The 16,201-nt window shown below is 43.5% G+C and overlaps 1 protein-coding gene across 2 annotated transcripts in view; it reads left to right on the forward strand.

Annotated features, from left to right (window-relative positions):
• Positions 1 to 3,737: 3,737 nt before the first annotated feature.
• Positions 3,738 to 16,201, forward strand: part of PAK1IP1 (PAK1 interacting protein 1) — a 107,119-nt gene continuing 94,655 nt past the window's right edge. Inside the window, exons 1-7 of one of the 2 annotated variants that reach the window (XM_082413338.1) lie at positions 3,738 to 3,894; positions 5,994 to 6,159; positions 9,602 to 9,722; positions 9,797 to 9,871; positions 10,391 to 10,443; positions 11,205 to 11,350; positions 11,446 to 11,543. In XM_082413338.1, coding sequence (XP_082269464.1) covers positions 3,793 to 3,894; positions 5,994 to 6,159; positions 9,602 to 9,722; positions 9,797 to 9,871; positions 10,391 to 10,443; positions 11,205 to 11,350; positions 11,446 to 11,543 — 761 coding nt within the window. In that variant the 5' untranslated portion in view covers positions 3,738 to 3,792. The remainder of the gene's footprint in view (positions 3,895 to 5,993; positions 6,160 to 9,601; positions 9,723 to 9,796; positions 9,872 to 10,390; positions 10,444 to 11,204; positions 11,351 to 11,445; positions 11,544 to 16,201) is intronic. The other variant, XM_082413339.1, reaches the window with a different exon arrangement.

Here is a 16,201-nt window from a genome sequence, read left to right on the forward strand (position 1 = left end):
TTTCTCTCAGGCTGGCGTCCAGGGGAAGTAGCCCACTCTGCTCCACGCGCAGAGGAGACCAAAGTCCTCTGAGAATACAAGCACATGCAAGCTCGGTAGAGTCCCCAAATTTAACAGACTTGCCGCCTGTCACACTGTGAAGAGAAGGTAACTAAGAGGGAATGTTAGACGCACATGATATTTCTAACAGGGCCGATTTCTCTCCACTGTATCTTGCTTTTAGCTCAGTATATCCACCATATCACCACCCTCACCCACCCCCCAAAAGGAAAACTGGCTTTTTTCTTTAGCGAACCAAAGCCAGGTACTCAATAAATATTTGAGTGAATGAATAAATCAATGCATGGCTCAAGTGTAAAAAGCTTTTCTATCAATAATTTAAATGCAAAACCAGAAATCCTGTTGCGCTTTAGAGTTAATGATCCCTGAAGTGTTGGTGGTTTCTTGGCAACTGCTGTTTTCACAAGAATGAGATTGAATGGCTTTTTACATCCTGAGTTTGGAAAGAGAACAGGAGGTTTGGCAGGAAGTATGCTCAGTTTGAATCCAGTTGAGCAGATATATAATATTGTATTGTGTGTTTTTCTATAGACATGAAAAACCACTTTTCTCCATTAAAGAGAAGTTCGAGCCCAAGGAAACGTAAAAGGCAGCAGCAACACCAGGGTCTACTGTTACTTAGGTGTGTGGAAAGAGTTCTGGACCTACTTCAGCATTTATAACCTCAGACTGGATTAGAGTATTTTAGCTTTAAAGGCACTAATCTTTTTGAAAATGTAATAAAATTTTATCAATGCTCTCCTCCATAAATGTACATACATAATTTTGCATATAACTTCAGGGCATTCAGAGGCCCAAAAACTTATCCATGAACTCCCCCAGATTAGGAACCCCTTGACTAGATGCTCTAAGGTCTTCTAAGCTCTATGATTGGTTCCACTAATTTTTAACAGTAAACAAAGAAAGAAAAGGAGTAAACCATTTTGAGTTGTTTATGTCACTTGCATTATGGTTTTCATTCTAGAACCAACTAGATTCTAAAAGAATCCTGGTTGGAGCAAAACCCACAAGGTTCTTCTCTAAAATGTGACAGATACTCAACTATACTCCAATAAAAATTAATTAAAAAAAATAAAACGTGGCAATCTGGCAAAAGATGCTGACCGTAGTAATTATCCTGTTATCGTGATACATTAAAATTAATTTCAAATGAGAAATAATTCTTCTCAAACAGCAGTTGAGACTTCACTGGGGTAATGAGGCAGGGCACCAGGGGGATTTCACAAGCATCAAAATACATAAAGCACATGATTTTGAAACACAGTTTTAGAAAAAAGTGGGGTTTTTTTTTTCCTTTTCGGATGAGTGACTATGACTTCCCATTAAAATAAAGATACGTAAAAAGTCATACATTTAAAGACAAAATACGAGACTTCAAGAAATGTCCTGCTTACTCATTCTTTTTTTAAAATTTTTTCTTTATTTATTTTTGGCTGTGTTGGGTCTTCGTTGCTGCGCGCAGGGTTTCTCTAGCTGCGGCGAGCGGGGGCTACTCTTCGTTGCAGTGCACGGGCTTCTCATTGCGGTGGCTTCTCTTGTTGCGGAGCACGGGCTCTAGGCGCGCGGGTTTCAGTAGTTGTGGCACGCGGGCTCAGTAGTTGTGGCCCACGGGCTCTAGAGCTCAGGCTCAGTAGTTGTGGCTCACGGGCTCAGTTGCTCTGCAGCACGTGGGATCTTCCCGGACCACGGCTCGAACCCGTGTTGCCTGCATTGGCAGGCGGATTCTTAACCACTGCGCCACCAGGGAAGCCCCTGCTTACTCATTCTTTGTCCCATGCCCAGGGGACAACCACTCCAGAAATTCACATTCCTCTGACTTTAGTGGTTCTCTGGTGGAAGAACCACCAGAACTAACAAGCAGTAAATAGGAAAATAACTTAAATAGTAAAACAACTTGTGCCTTTTGGTAACCTAATGAGATAACTAGCCCAAAGGGAAGGAATTACAGGCATACTTCGTTTTTTGCACTTCGCTTTATTGTTCTTTACAGATATTGCTTTTTTTTTTTTTAAACAAATCGAGGTTTGTGGCAAGCCTGCATGGAGCCAGTCTATCAGCACCATTTTTCCAACAGCATTTGATTCCTTCGTCTCTCTGTGTCACATTTTGCTAATTCTCGCAATATTTCAAACTTGTTCATTATTATTCTATTTTGTGCAGTAATCAGTGATCTTTGCTATTACTACTAGGACTTGCCGAAGCCTCAAATGATGGTTAGCACTTTTCAGCAATAAAGTGTTTTTAAATTAAGGAATGTGCATTTTTTTAGACATAATGGTATTGCACACTTAATAGACTACAGTATAATGCAAACCTAAGTTCTATATACACTGGGAAAACAAAGAACTCGTGTGACATGTCACTGCGGTGGTCTGGGACCCAGCCCGCACTCTCTCTCATGGGTGCCTCTATTGCCAAACAGTGAAACTGGTTTTCAAGAGGCTGAGAATGAGCTAGACTTCAGCATTTCAGTGCCTGAGGAGCCCTTACACATAGAGTCGCCAAAGCACACAGAAGACAAGGCTTCCCTTGTGCTGCAGGGACAACCAAAGCAACCAAAATGAAATCATTTCTACGGTATCCAAACCAGCATCAATTAAAACAAACCTGAGTAAAACACGGACTGACGATTCAGAACACCGGTGAACAAATGTCCTCAGAGACAAGAGGGTCTAAGAGCTATAGGATGTGTTACAATCCATATGGGGGTTGAAGGGTCTACACCAACCTGTGTGTCAACCTCCTATCCGTCATATCCACCCGCTAGGGCGTTCATGAGACTATTTTTACGCTCCAAGATTTGCTCTATTGTTAAGTCTGTGCGAAGCTGTCCTAACACATCTCTGAATCTCCGTATCTCGTGAAAACCTCAAACCCAATTAGGGCTTTGCTTTTATTCACGTTTGACTCTGCACCTAACCTGGGGGAGGTGATGAAACGGAAATAAATGAGATTACTTTCTGCAACCTGACCAAGGATGACTATATACCGTTCGTCCTCAAGTAATGTCTTTACTCCCCTCGAGTAAAGGGTCCTCCTCCCTCCCCAGGATGTGCCACAACGTTGGCCAATTTGCCCCCAGAGTTCGACAAGCCATAACCTGGCTGCAAAGAAAGGTGTGCAGGACGAGATTATCGAGCCCGCGCGGGAACGAGGGAATCGGACTCCTCTGATAACGGCGAACCCTAAATGCCACCCCTCCTTGCCCCATTACAGAGAATGTGAGCGAGAAAAGTTCATTCCTCGGCTTCCTAAACAACAAGGAGACCTAACTCCTGTCCCGCTATCACAGCCCACTACAGACATCGGTCCACATTAACCAACTGCGCTGCAACGCCGAGCCTCCTCTACGCTTTCCGCCCACGCTGGAGGCTGCCCCGCCCCTTTCGTAGACGTTCCGGAAACGAGGGGCTTCCGCAGAGGATGTCCCGCCCACTCGCTTCAGAAGCGCCTAGCTCAAGGCTCCCTAGAATATGCCTGCTAGTCCCCAGGGTTTTCCCCCCCCCTCCCTCCTTGAAATGAGAATCTCGTCATGGGGCGTCCTTCCTTATTCCCTTCTTGGAAATTCTGCGTGATCTTCTAGCCCTGAAATCCCTCCCACGGATGCAGGCGCCTAAAAGGCAGCCCCGCGGTCTTGACGTAAACTTGAGCGCCGACGCAGGAAGGACCCCTTCCTCCCCCTTGCATCCGCTTTCGTCACTACCGGTCTGCGCTGAGCCGGGCTCGTGGAGGATGCGTGTGCGCTGCTGCATGGAGCTGGTAGCTGGTTGCTACGAGCAGGTCCTTTTTGGGTTCGCTGTACGCTTGGAGCCCAAGGCGAGCGGCGACCATGAGGTGAGAGCCCGCGCGCGGAGGGGCCGCCGCGGGTGGGGCGGGCACCGTCGGGTCTGGTTCCCACACGGCCGAGGTAAACACAGCGCCGCAAGGGGGCGCGCCGTCTGATATCTTAGGGATTCGGTGACGAAACTTAGGAGACTTAAAATACACGTTAGTCTTTTAAAACACGGAGAAAGCATTTCGTACGACGAGATGATGTCTGTCTTTCGTAGTAAACATTCCGACTACGGTGCGCGAAGGAAGCTAGCATTTCTGCAGACGGGCCAGTGGGCCGTAGATTATGAATCCAAGTTGACAGCCCGTGAGGTGTTCAGGATTTAATGAAAGGACAGTTCGCTCTTTCACTGAATTTATGTTCCGGGATTTTACAAAATATTTGAGCTAAATCAGGAAAAACCCCTCATAGATCAAGTGACACCATTTCATTATTGGGCCTTTACGGTGAGGCCAGTACTTGCAGTGAAGGTGCAAAGAAGCCAAAGGCATGGATCCTGCACTGGAGATCTTCCCGACATAAGGAGGAGAGGATGAGGGAGGCAAACACATGCAGAAAAATTACACCACAATGTAAGAATTTTACTGGGTGTGTGCGTTAGAAGGTTAAGTAAATTAGCAGTAGTCAAGCAGATGGTTAGGACATACCCAGGACTAGAGACAAGATCCCTTAACCTTTAGTCCTGTGCTGCTTTTTTCTCCTAAGCAGTCCTAGGTGTTTCCCAGAAACCTATTTCATTGAGTACTTGTTTATGAAGAAGTCAAAGTGTCAGTCTTGAATTAATTAAAAAATTGGAAGTATATGACTTGACTGTTCTGTTTATTTTGTTTTCTACTCTGGTGGTTAATCTGCCTTTGGCTGAAAGGTATGTGTTTTGAATACTCAAAGGTGATGCTGCTGATTGTGTTCTTTCTGTAATTACGTTGCGTTCCGTGTTGCAGACACAGAGTAGTCCTCACAGCACCCCTCTGAGGCAGGTGCAGTTATTCCCATTTTACAGATGAGGAACCAGAAGTCGAGATAGGCTAAGCGACTTGTTCAAGGCCACAGAGCTAATAAGTGGCAGACCTCGGACTCACATTCCCAGGTGTCTCTGATGCTTGAGGCGCTTAACCATTACCCGGTACTGCTTCTAAACCTAGTCAGGCAATATCCCAGATGACCAGCCTTCCTTCTGTAACATGCACAAGTAAAGGTTATTCTTTGACTTATGGCCATAGCAACTCCTCAGGAATGTTGTACCTTTACGCAAAAGAGGCCCCCTGGGTCCTGATTGACGGAAGGACTATCCTGCTGTCGTTTTTAGGAATTAATTTGCAATAACACATCCTAAGTGCGTTCAAACAAGTTTGGTGAATTTTTTTTCTTTGTTGCTTTATTTGTTTTGCTAATACTTCTTGATGCATCTCCCTTAATTTGTGGGGTATGTGTGTGTATTCAGCCATCATCCTTCGCACTCAAACAGTCACGCTTATCCAGTCCAAAAGTTGCATGGCAGCAAGCATAGAGTTCTCAAGACCTCATCATTGGTCATTCTCTAGGGCTTATGTTGGTATTAATGCAAATCCTGTTTATTTTTCTTTATAGGCGTTGTTATATTGATACTCATCTCTGTGTGACATCATATTGTGTCTTGTCTGTCCTTCCCACAGGAATGGCAACTCCCTTAGGATAAGGACTTTTGTTTCTTTTGTTCACTGCTCTGTATCAACTGCCTAAAATGGTGCCAAGCACATAGTAGTCATTCAGTATTTGAGTGAATAAATTCACATCAAGATTTGGACATTTGAGTGAATGAATGGTATGGAAGTGTCACATCTAAGTAAATATATTAAGGAGTTACGGGTTTGGATGGGACCGTAAAGTCCCTGTAACCCAGTCTTCATAATTGTTTTGATACTCAGCGATGCCTTCCCATCTCCTGCTTTACCTTCCTTATTCAATTCTCAGATTGTTGTGTGACTCTACCTTTCATTGCACAGTCTCTTCTCCATTTGTAGGATCCGTTGAGGGTTTTCGTAGATCGCGAAACCACTTATCTCTTTGTAGAGAACTGCGATGCGATCGCGGCATGGCACTGACTGTACGTATCACTCTTTAGCAGAAGTGGACTCCTGTGGCCGACTTCACTCACCATGCCCACACTGCCTCCTTGTCAGCAGTGGCTGTCAGTAGCCGTTTTGTAGTCACTGGGAGCAAAGATGAAACCATTCACATTTATGACATGAAAAAGAAGATAGACCACGGGGCTCTAGTGCATCACAACGGTAAGCACACTGTGTTCTTCAAGACAGTAATGTTGAGGTATTACTACTTTACAGTTTGACTTCAGATGAACAATTCATTAAGTGTCTGATACGTAGCAGATTTTCTGCTAGGAAATATAGAAATGGAAAAAATGTGGTTCTTTGTCCTTAAGTTATTCACAGTCTGTATTGGGACAGAAGGGAGGCACTTAGTCTAGAGGGCAAGGAGGAGGAAGCGAGTTTTCACTGAAAACTTCCTTAACATGACACCTGAATAATTTTATAAGAAAAGTATCAGTTGTTGGCTAGGTGAAACTTGCAAGGTGGAGAAAAGGACATTCCAGGCAGAGCCGGCAGTGTGAGGGGCACAGGTGGTAGCATCCCGTGAGTAGCTGACTTTATCAAGGGGGTATCAGGTACCCGGTGGTATGCCAGGAAGGTGTAGTTGTACCGTCAGTTCACAGAAGAGAAAGCCTAGGCTCAGAGATGTTACATGACTCGCCCAGAGTCACAAAACACTGGAACTAGAACTTGAACCTAGGTCTAGAGCCCGTTTTTTGGGTTTTTTAAAAAAATATTTATTTATTTTATTTTTTGGCTGCATCGGGTCTTAGTTGCGGCACACGGGATCTTTGTTGCGGCACGTGGGACCTTTCATTGCAGCGCGTGGGCTTCTGTCTAGTTGTGGTGCGCAGGCGCCAGGGTGCATGGGCTCTGTAGTTGCGGCCCATGGCTCTCTAGTGGTGGCTTGCCTGCTCAGTAGTTGCAGCGTGTGACCTTAGTTGCCCTGTGGCATGTGGGATCTTAGTTCCCCGACCAGGGGTCAAACTTGTGTCCCCTGCATTGGAAGGCGGATCCTTAACCACTGGACCACCAGGGAAGTTCCTAGAGCCTGTATTTTTAACCACTGCTGTGTCTGGGGAATTGTGAGGAGCTCGGTGTTACGAGAAGATAGAAATGGAGGTGGGAGTGGCTGGAGAAGTAGTGGGGGCCAGATCTCGGGGGGATCTCGAGTGGAGGAGGTTGGGGGTTGAATGAGAAGGAGGCAGCAGCGCTGAGGAAAGTGCTCGTGGTTTGGATATTGGGAGAGGTGCCAGGAACAAGTAAGGGACTGACGAGGGCCTGCCTGACTGAAGCTGGAGGCTGTGGAAGGACTAGCATCTGTCTGCAATAAGCTGCAGGCGTTTCTGGAGAGAGAGGAAGGTCACTTGGTGTGTGCAAGAGAAGGGTCGATGTACAAGGGAATTGAGGGTTTCGGAGAAAGAATAGGTTGTCAGCCTAGAGACAATAGGGTGTCAAGGGTCTGCAGATCTCCAGAGTAAAGAAAGCAGGTGGATTGAGTGGAAGAAGGGCTGGGACGATGTGGGGCCGTGGTCAGAGCGTAGAGTTAATGTGGGAAAGCTCTCGCTGGTAACAGCGTCCGGGCTGTAGGCGTGAGGGACGCAGTACAGAGGAGGCGAAGGTTACTGGAGTCGAGGAGGTCGGGGGGGGGGGGGGGTGATCCGCAAGCCACGGTTGTGTTTTCCACGCCGGTGGTGCAGTTGACCGGGACAGTGGGAGGACCAAGGGACAGAAAGACTGAACAGGTAATTTTTTTCCCCAGTATTGAACAACATGTGCTATTTTCACTGCATTTTTCCCAGGGGACAGAGAAGGAGGGGTTTCACATGTGTTCCAGAAGGAAAGGGGAAAGGAAGAAAGAACTTAAGGTAGTAGAATCACTTAAACACATACTTAGTTTGAGGAAACTCAGCCAAGCAAGTTAGTTTCCTGCACCGAAAGGCAGATAAAGACGGGTACCCTTTTTCTTACACTATCTTTCATATATTTCAGAAGTTCCACACCAAGCATTGGTTTCTAGCAGTAAATTTAGAGTGATCAACGTTTTTCTTATATTAGATGGTCCTTAGCTACTTTGACAAGTGTCTCGCTTTTCAGCAGAAGCTCAGCTCTGAGTGATTTCAACGTACGTTCCTTTTCCTCTCTGTCTCCTAATCCCAGTTCATACAAGGAAGCCTTCTCTCTCCCTTAGGCTTGGAGGAAATAAGTTAAACAAGTCTAGTCTGTCCAAACCCATTGGTACAGGTGTTCAACAAGAAGGGACTTAGAAAGAGTTTGGATAGGGGATGAATGAAATAGGGTTCCTGATTTCCTTCATTCCTGGTACAAATCCTGTTTTTCTAACAGTTGGTAATGGATAAGCTCTTTTCCAGGGAACAAATGGAGTCATGGAAAGAAGGAGTAGAAGATGTGGGAAAGCAAAATTCCCAAAATGAGAAGTAGGGAAGGAGGAAGACATGGGCAAAGTGGCTAAGTCTCCCACTTTGAGGAGAAGGGAATCCATGAGGCCACATATTATTAGTGCTTTTTGGGGGTGCAGAAGTATTCCTCACAGATCTTTGGCTCTTTCAATATAAAGGGCAGTGTAAAGGATTGACCAGGAGGTGTGCAGATGGACAGTAATGACCCAGGGGTTCACACTCTTATTCTGAGAAGGACAAAATAGAAAATATTTAGGCTTTGCGGCTGTACAGTCTCTGTTAAGATTACTCACTTTGGCCATGCCAAAGCATCCATAGACGTTTTGTAACTGAGTGAGCATGGCTGTATTCCGGTAAAAGTGCATTTACAAAACCAGGCCACCAGCCAGATTTGGCCGGCAGACAGTGGTTTGCCGACTCCTCAACTTTAGGGCAGTTAAGCTGGGTGACACAAACTTCAAAGGATAAGGAATCTTACTTGAGGACTGATTTGGGAGATTGAGTACTGGGTTCTTCCATCGCCTCACCTCGCTCCAGCCTTTTAACATTTGAGGAGCGCTGTAGGGGAAATTCATGGGCGATCCAGGCTTCAGTTTGAGTGGAAGGGAGTGCGATGTTCTGTAAAGAAGTTGAGAAGATGTAGGAAGATTTGTTAACCATGGAAGGAGAATACAGAAGGCATAATTAGAGAGTATTGCACTAATTTTATGAAACTGTAATAAATTCTTACGACAGTGAATAAGAACTGTGTAGAAGTCAAATCAAAAATAGCTCTGAAGGAATAATAACTGCATCATGGATGGTTGGGTAGCTAATTCACTGTTTGGAAAGTAGAAGTCATATGGCTGTACATCTTGGTTTGTTCCCCAGATTAGCTGGTTAGTTTTGTTTGACTTCTGCTCAAACTATCCTAGCCAGCCATCTCCGAAATTTATGATTATGGGGATGTAAAGAAAGAAAGTGAACTGATTAGTTCAAACCTGTGTCTACAACTAGAGAAACTCTTTGCTGAAAATATTTGCATAGGCTTGAAACTGTATGATCTTAGATGAAAAACAAATTAATTTCTTCGCCCGAGACTTTAAGGCATATTTCAGTAATATTAAGATGTTGGATGTTTTACTTCAGCATAGCCTTTAAACCAGAAATGGAGTTTGCACTCAAAATGAATGTTAATTCCGCCTGTCTTGGTGTTTCCACAGGCACAATAACTTGCCTGAAATTCCACGGCAACAGGCACTTAATCAGCGGGGCAGAGGACGGCCTCATTTGTGTCTGGGATGCAAAGAAATGGGAGTGCCTGAAGTCGATTAAAGCTCACAAGTGAGTCCAGACTTGCCCATCGGTGGTCTCCAGGTGCCAGTCAAGTTGGGGACTAACTGTCAGTTTCCTTTTAGAGGACATGTGACCTTCCTTTCCATTCACCCGTCTGGCAAGTTGGCCCTGTCTGTGGGTACAGATAAGACATTAAGGTAAGTCATTAAGGCCCAAGAGCACCTTTGCTAAGCTGTGGTCTTTGTTCTCCAAGTATAACAAGAACCCACCCCTGGGACATCTTTTACTATAGTAATTAGATTCTGTTTCTGTATTGTCTCACATTGTCAGTCATTTGATGATATTTTGACACAAGGGAGAGGTTGAAAGCTAGTGAACCTTTTCATAATGGAAAAAAAACGCCAGGCTCTATATTCAAACATGCACGTTACATTGCAGTCGTAGCTGTGAAGTAGAGGGTGATCCGAAGAAGAAGAGCTGTGGGAGGTGAAACCTTTTGAAAAATACAGTGGGCTCAGCATACATAAGAAAGTGCTGTGGGAACAGAGCGAGTTTTAATCTTGCTTGATGATATTTCACATGGTGCTGTAAGAAAGAAGGCAGTCCTTCTGAATAGCCAAGGAGTTGGTAAATTTTCATTTGGGTCTTCCTTAAACTTACCTTTATACCTGGTCAGAGTTGGTGATCATGCCGTAAGTGAGCTTCCTGTTTTGCAGAACATGGAATCTTGTGGAAGGAAGATCGGCATTCATAAAAAACATAAAACAAAGTGAGTATTTTTGTTTGAAATGTATTTGAAAATTTGATGGGGCGTGAATATATATACACACACTGTTTTTTTTTTTTTTAATTAATTAATTAATTTATTTATTGGCTGCGTTGGGTCTTTGCTGATGCGCGCGGGTCCTCTCTAGTTGGGGCGAGCGGGGTCTACTCTTGGTTGTGGTACACGGGCTTCTCGTTGTGGTGGCTTCTCTTGTTGTGGAGCACGGGCTCCAGGCGCACGGGCCTCAGCAGTTGTGGCACACGGACTCAGTAGTTGTGGCTTGCGAGCTCCAGAGCTCAGCCTCAGCAGCTGTGGCGCACGGGCTCAGCCTCTCCGCGGCTCGTGGGATCCTCCCAGACCAGGGCTCGAACCCGTGTCCCCTGCACCGGCATGGGACTCCCAACCCCTGTGCCATCAGGGAAGCCCTACACACACATTCTTGTGTGCATGTACATACACATTTATTTCTGTGCATGGTGGTGGTTCCCTCTGAGAGCAAATGCTTTAGATTAATTTCTTTTCCCACTTCAGATTGGGATTCTTGGTGTGGCTCTGCCACCTTCCAGCTCTATGACCTTAATGAGTCTTTGAACCAGGTCATTGTCTACAATTTAACTCACAAAATACATGTTATAAGTTTGTTGTGAAGATTGGGATAATGGGTGTGAAAATGCACAGTGTAAATATTTGTTATTTTTATTATGACCCTGATCAATTTCTTTTTTATTCATGAAATACAACAGCTTTGTGCTTTTAACTTACAGATGCTCACATAGTGGAATGGTCCCCAAGAGGAGAGAAATATGTAGTTGTCATACTGAACAAAATAGATGTCTATCAGCTTGACACTGCATCTGTCAGTGGCACCATCACAAATGAAAAGAGAGTATCTTCTGTTACGTTTCTTTCAGTAAGTGATCGGAAATCAGTGATGGGAGTTTAGTGTGTGTGGTGATGGTTGGAATTGTTGATGACATTCTGGATAGTATTTTTTTTCTCTCCTAGGAATCTGTCCTTGCAGTGGCTGGAGATGAAGAGGTTGTAAGATTTTTTGACTGTGATTCACTAATGTGCCTCTCTGAATTTAAAGCTCATGAAAACAGGTATTTTTTTCACTAATCTCTGTGTGCATGTACGTGTAGAGTCTCTTATAAATGCAATAGCTTCATAAAGCAGGGTATATGTTTTTTATGAACGACCGTAGACATAGTCAGACATATCTACATATATATGATTTCTGGAACCTAAGAGGATAGTGGGAATGTTGCTGTCTTGGCCTGAGTGATACAAAAGTGGTGACGTTGTCATCAGGACTAGTCACTTGCACAAGATATTTATTTTCCCAATAATTTCATTAGACTTGAGGCCTGAAATCCTCAATATACTTGAACAGGTTAAAAACAATTAAACAATCTTGAGCTCTGCCCCTGACCACTCTTGCCCTTTTACTTTATTCTCCTTGTCCACTTCTAGCGCCTTTCCATACTATTTGTTTTTCCTGCAGGAGAAATAAATGACATACTGACCTCTGTCTTGTGCCAGTTTGTTATCTCTTCCTCACTGTATCTCTGGGGGTAAATGTGAGTTTCAGAGTAAACGGTTAAGTAACTGGACCAAGATTACCCCCCTGTTAGGTGTTGGAGCTGGGAGTCAACCCAGTTCTGTCTGACTCTGCCTCTGCTGTTTCCACTGTAATTTTGAAAAAGTCGATTATGGATGGTTATACTTTAATGTGTTTTATTTGCATGCTCTTTTATGTTTCAGACAACTCTTAGTTTTTATTTTCTAAATAATAGTTCAGCTTTAAGAAATCTCTGTTTGTAAATACTCAGAATACTGCAATCATTAGACAGGCCCTAGTTTTCCCCTGTATTGGGAAATGAACATATTCTTCAAGGCCGTATAGCACTTAGGAAATTTGGCCATTCATTCATTTAACAAGTATTCACTGAGCATCCATAATGAAATACTGCAACAAGAGCTTGCACTCTCCTGGCTCTTATCTTGTAGTGGGGCAACACAGAGATGATAAACGAGTAAGCAGGTAATTGTCACAGGAAGGAAATGGGTATTATGATTTGGGAATAACACGGGTTACTTATTTAGATAAGTTGATCAGGGAAGGGGGAGTGAGACCTTAGGGATAAAGGAGCTATTACTAAAAAGAGAGAACTGTAGGCACAGTGGCCCTGAGGGAGGAAAGAACTTGGTGTATTTTAGGAACAGCTAGAAGACCCATGTGACTGGGTCAGAGTGAGCCAAATGGTGCGTGGCCTTGCAAGTCATGGTGAGGAGTTTGAATTTTATACTAAGTGCCTTTGTAGATACTGGTTTATCTATGCCCCAGCCACTTGGTGACGAGTTTGAATTTTATACTAAGTGCCTTTGTAGATACTGGTTTATCTATGCCCCAGCCACTTGGTGAGGAGCTTGAATTTTATACTAAGTGCCTTTGTAGATACTTCTTTATCTATGCCCCAGCCACTTGGTGAGGAGTTTCAATTTTATACTAAGTGCCTTTGTAGATACTGGTTTATCTATGTCTCAGCCACTTGGTGAGGAGTTTGAATTTTATCCTAAGTGCCTTTGTAGATACTGGTTTATCTATGTCTCAGCCACTTGGTGAGGAGTTTGAATTTTATACTAAGTGCCTTTGTAGATACTGGTTTATCTATGCCCCAGCCACTTGGTGAGGAGTTTGAATTTTGTACTAAGTGCCTTTCTACATACTGGTTTATCTATGCCCCAGCCACTTGGTGAGGAGTTTGAATTTTATACTAAGTGCCTTTGTAGATACTGGTTTATCTATGCCCCAGCCACTTGGTGAGGAGCTTGAATTTTATACTAAGTGCCTTTGTAGATACTTCTTTATCTATGCCCCAGCCACTTGGTGAGGAGTTTCAATTTTATACTAAGTGCCTTTGTAGATACTGGTTTATCTATGTCTCAGCCACTTGGTGAGGAGTTTGAATTTTATCCTAAGTGCCTTTGTAGATACTGGTTTATCTATGTCTCAGCCACTTGGTGAGGAGTTTGTATTTTATACTAAGTGCCTTTGTAGATACTGGTTTATCTATGTCTCAGCCACTTGGTGAGGAGTTTGAATTTTGTCCTAAGTGCCTTTGTAGATACTGGTTTCTCTATGCCCCAGCCACTTGGTGAGGAGTTTGAATTTTATACTAAGTGCCTTTGTAGATACTGGTTTATCTATGCCCCAGCCACTTGGTGAGGAGCTTGAATTTTATACTAAGTGCCTTTGTAGATACTGGCTTATCTATGCCCCAGCCACTTGGTGAGGAGTTTGAATTTTATACTACGTGCCTCTGTAGATACTGGTTTATCTATGCCCCAGCCACTTGCTGAGGCGTTTGAATTTTATACTAAGTGCCTTTGTAGATACTGGTTTATCTATGCCCCAGCCACTTGGTGAGGCGTTTGAATTTTATACTAAGTGCCTTTGTAGATACTGGTTTCTCTATGCCCCAGCCACTTGGTGAGGAGTTTGAATTTTATACTAAGTGCCTTTGTAGATACTGGTTTATCTATGCCCCAGCCACTTGGTGAGGAGTTTGAATTTTATACTAAGTGCCTTTGTAGATACTGGTTTATCTATGCCCCAGCCACTTAGTGAGGAGCTTGAATTTTATACTAAGTGCCTTTATAGATACTGGTTTATCTATGCCCCAGCCACTTGGTGAGGAGCTTGAATTTTATACTAAGTGCCTTTGTAGATACTGGTTTATCTATGCCCCAGCCACTTAATGAGGAGCTTGAATTTTATACTAAGTGCCTTTGTAGATACTGGTTTATCTATGGCCCAGCCACTTGGTGAGGAGTTTGAATTTTATACTAAGTGCCTTTCTAGATACTGGTTTATCTATGCCTCAGCCACTTGGTGAGGAGTTTGAATTTTATACTAAGTGCCTTTGTAGATACTGGTTTATCTATGCCCCAGCCACTTGGTGAGGAGTTTGAATTTTACACTAAGTGCCTTTGTAGATACTGGTTTATCTATGCCCCAGCCACTTGGTGACGAGTTTGAATTTTATACTAAGTGCCTTTGTAGATACTGGTTTATCTATGCCTCAGCCACTTGGTGAGGAGTTTGAATTTTATCCTAAGTGCCTTTGTAGATACTGGTTTATCTATGCCCCAGCCACTTGGTGAGGAGTTTGAATTTTATCCTAAGTGCCTTTGTAGATACTGGTTTATCTATGCCCCAGCCACTTGGTGAGGCGTTTGAATTTTATACTAAGTGCCTTTGTAGATATTGGTTTATCTATGCCCCAGTCACTTGGTGAGAAGTTTGAATTTTGTACTAAGTGCCTTTGTAGATACTGGTTTATCTATGCCCCAGCCACTTGGTGAGGAGTTTGAATTTTGTACTAAGTGCCTTTCTACATACTGGTTTATCTATGCCCCAGCCACTTGGTGAGGAGTTTGAATTTTATACTAAGTGCCTTTGTAGATACTGGTTTATCTATGCCCCAGCCACTTGGTGAGGAGCTTGAATTTTATACTAAGTGCCTTTGTAGATACTTCTTTATCTATGCCCCAGCCACTTGGTGAGGAGTTTCAATTTTATACTAAGTGCCTTTGTAGATACTGGTTTATCTATGTCTCAGCCACTTGGTGAGGAGTTTGAATTTTATCCTAAGTGCCTTTGTAGATACTGGTTTATCTATGTCTCAGCCACTTGGTGAGGAGTTTGTATTTTATACTAAGTGCCTTTGTAGATACTGGTTTATCTATGTCTCAGCCACTTGGTGAGGAGTTTGAATTTTGTCCTAAGTGCCTTTGTAGATACTGGTTTCTCTATGCCCCAGCCACTTGGTGAGGAGTTTGAATTTTATACTAAGTGCCTTTGTAGATACTGGTTTATCTATGCCCCAGCCACTTGGTGAGGAGCTTGAATTTTATACTAAGTGCCTTTGTAGATACTGGCTTATCTATGCCCCAGCCACTTGGTGAGGAGTTTGAATTTTGTACTAAGTGCCTTTCTACATACTGGTTTATCTATGCCCCAGCCACTTGCTGAGGCGTTTGAATTTTATACTAAGTGCCTTTGTAGATACTGGTTTCTCTATGCCCCAGCCACTTGGTGAGGAGTTTGAATTTTATACTAAGTGCCTTTATAGATACTGGTTTATGTATGCCCCAGCCACTTGGTGAGGCGTTTGAATTTTATACTAAGTGCCTTTGTAGATACTGGTTTCTCTATGCCCCAGCCACTTGGTGAGGAGTTTGAATTTTATACTAAGTGCCTTTGTAGATACTGGTTTATCTATGCCCCAGCCACTTGGTGAGGAGTTTGAATTTTATACTAAGTGCCTTTGTAGATACTGGTTTATCTATGCCCCAGCCACTTAGTGAGGAGCTTGAATTTTATACTAAGTGCCTTTATAGATACTGGTTTATCTATGCCCCAGCCACTTGGTGAGGAGCTTGAATTTTATACTAAGTGCCTTTATAGATACTGGTTTATCTATGCCCCAGCCACTTGGTGAGGAGCTTGAATTTTATACTAAGTGCCTTTGTAGATACTGGTTTATCTATGCCCCAGCCACTTAGTGAGGAGCTTGAATTTTATACTAAGTGCCTTTGTAGATACTGGTTTATCTATGCCCCAGCCACTTGGTGAGGAGTTTCAATTTTATACTAAGTGCCTTTCTAGATACTGGTTTATCTATGTCTCAGCCACTTGGTGAGGAGTTTGAATTTTGTCCTAAGTGCCTTTGTAGATACTGGTTTCTCTATGCCC

The sequence above is a fragment of the Balaenoptera physalus genome, assembly GCF_965194825.1.
Source record: "Balaenoptera physalus genome assembly, chromosome: 11".
Classification (NCBI taxonomy): Eukaryota; Metazoa; Chordata; class Mammalia; order Artiodactyla; family Balaenopteridae; genus Balaenoptera; species Balaenoptera physalus.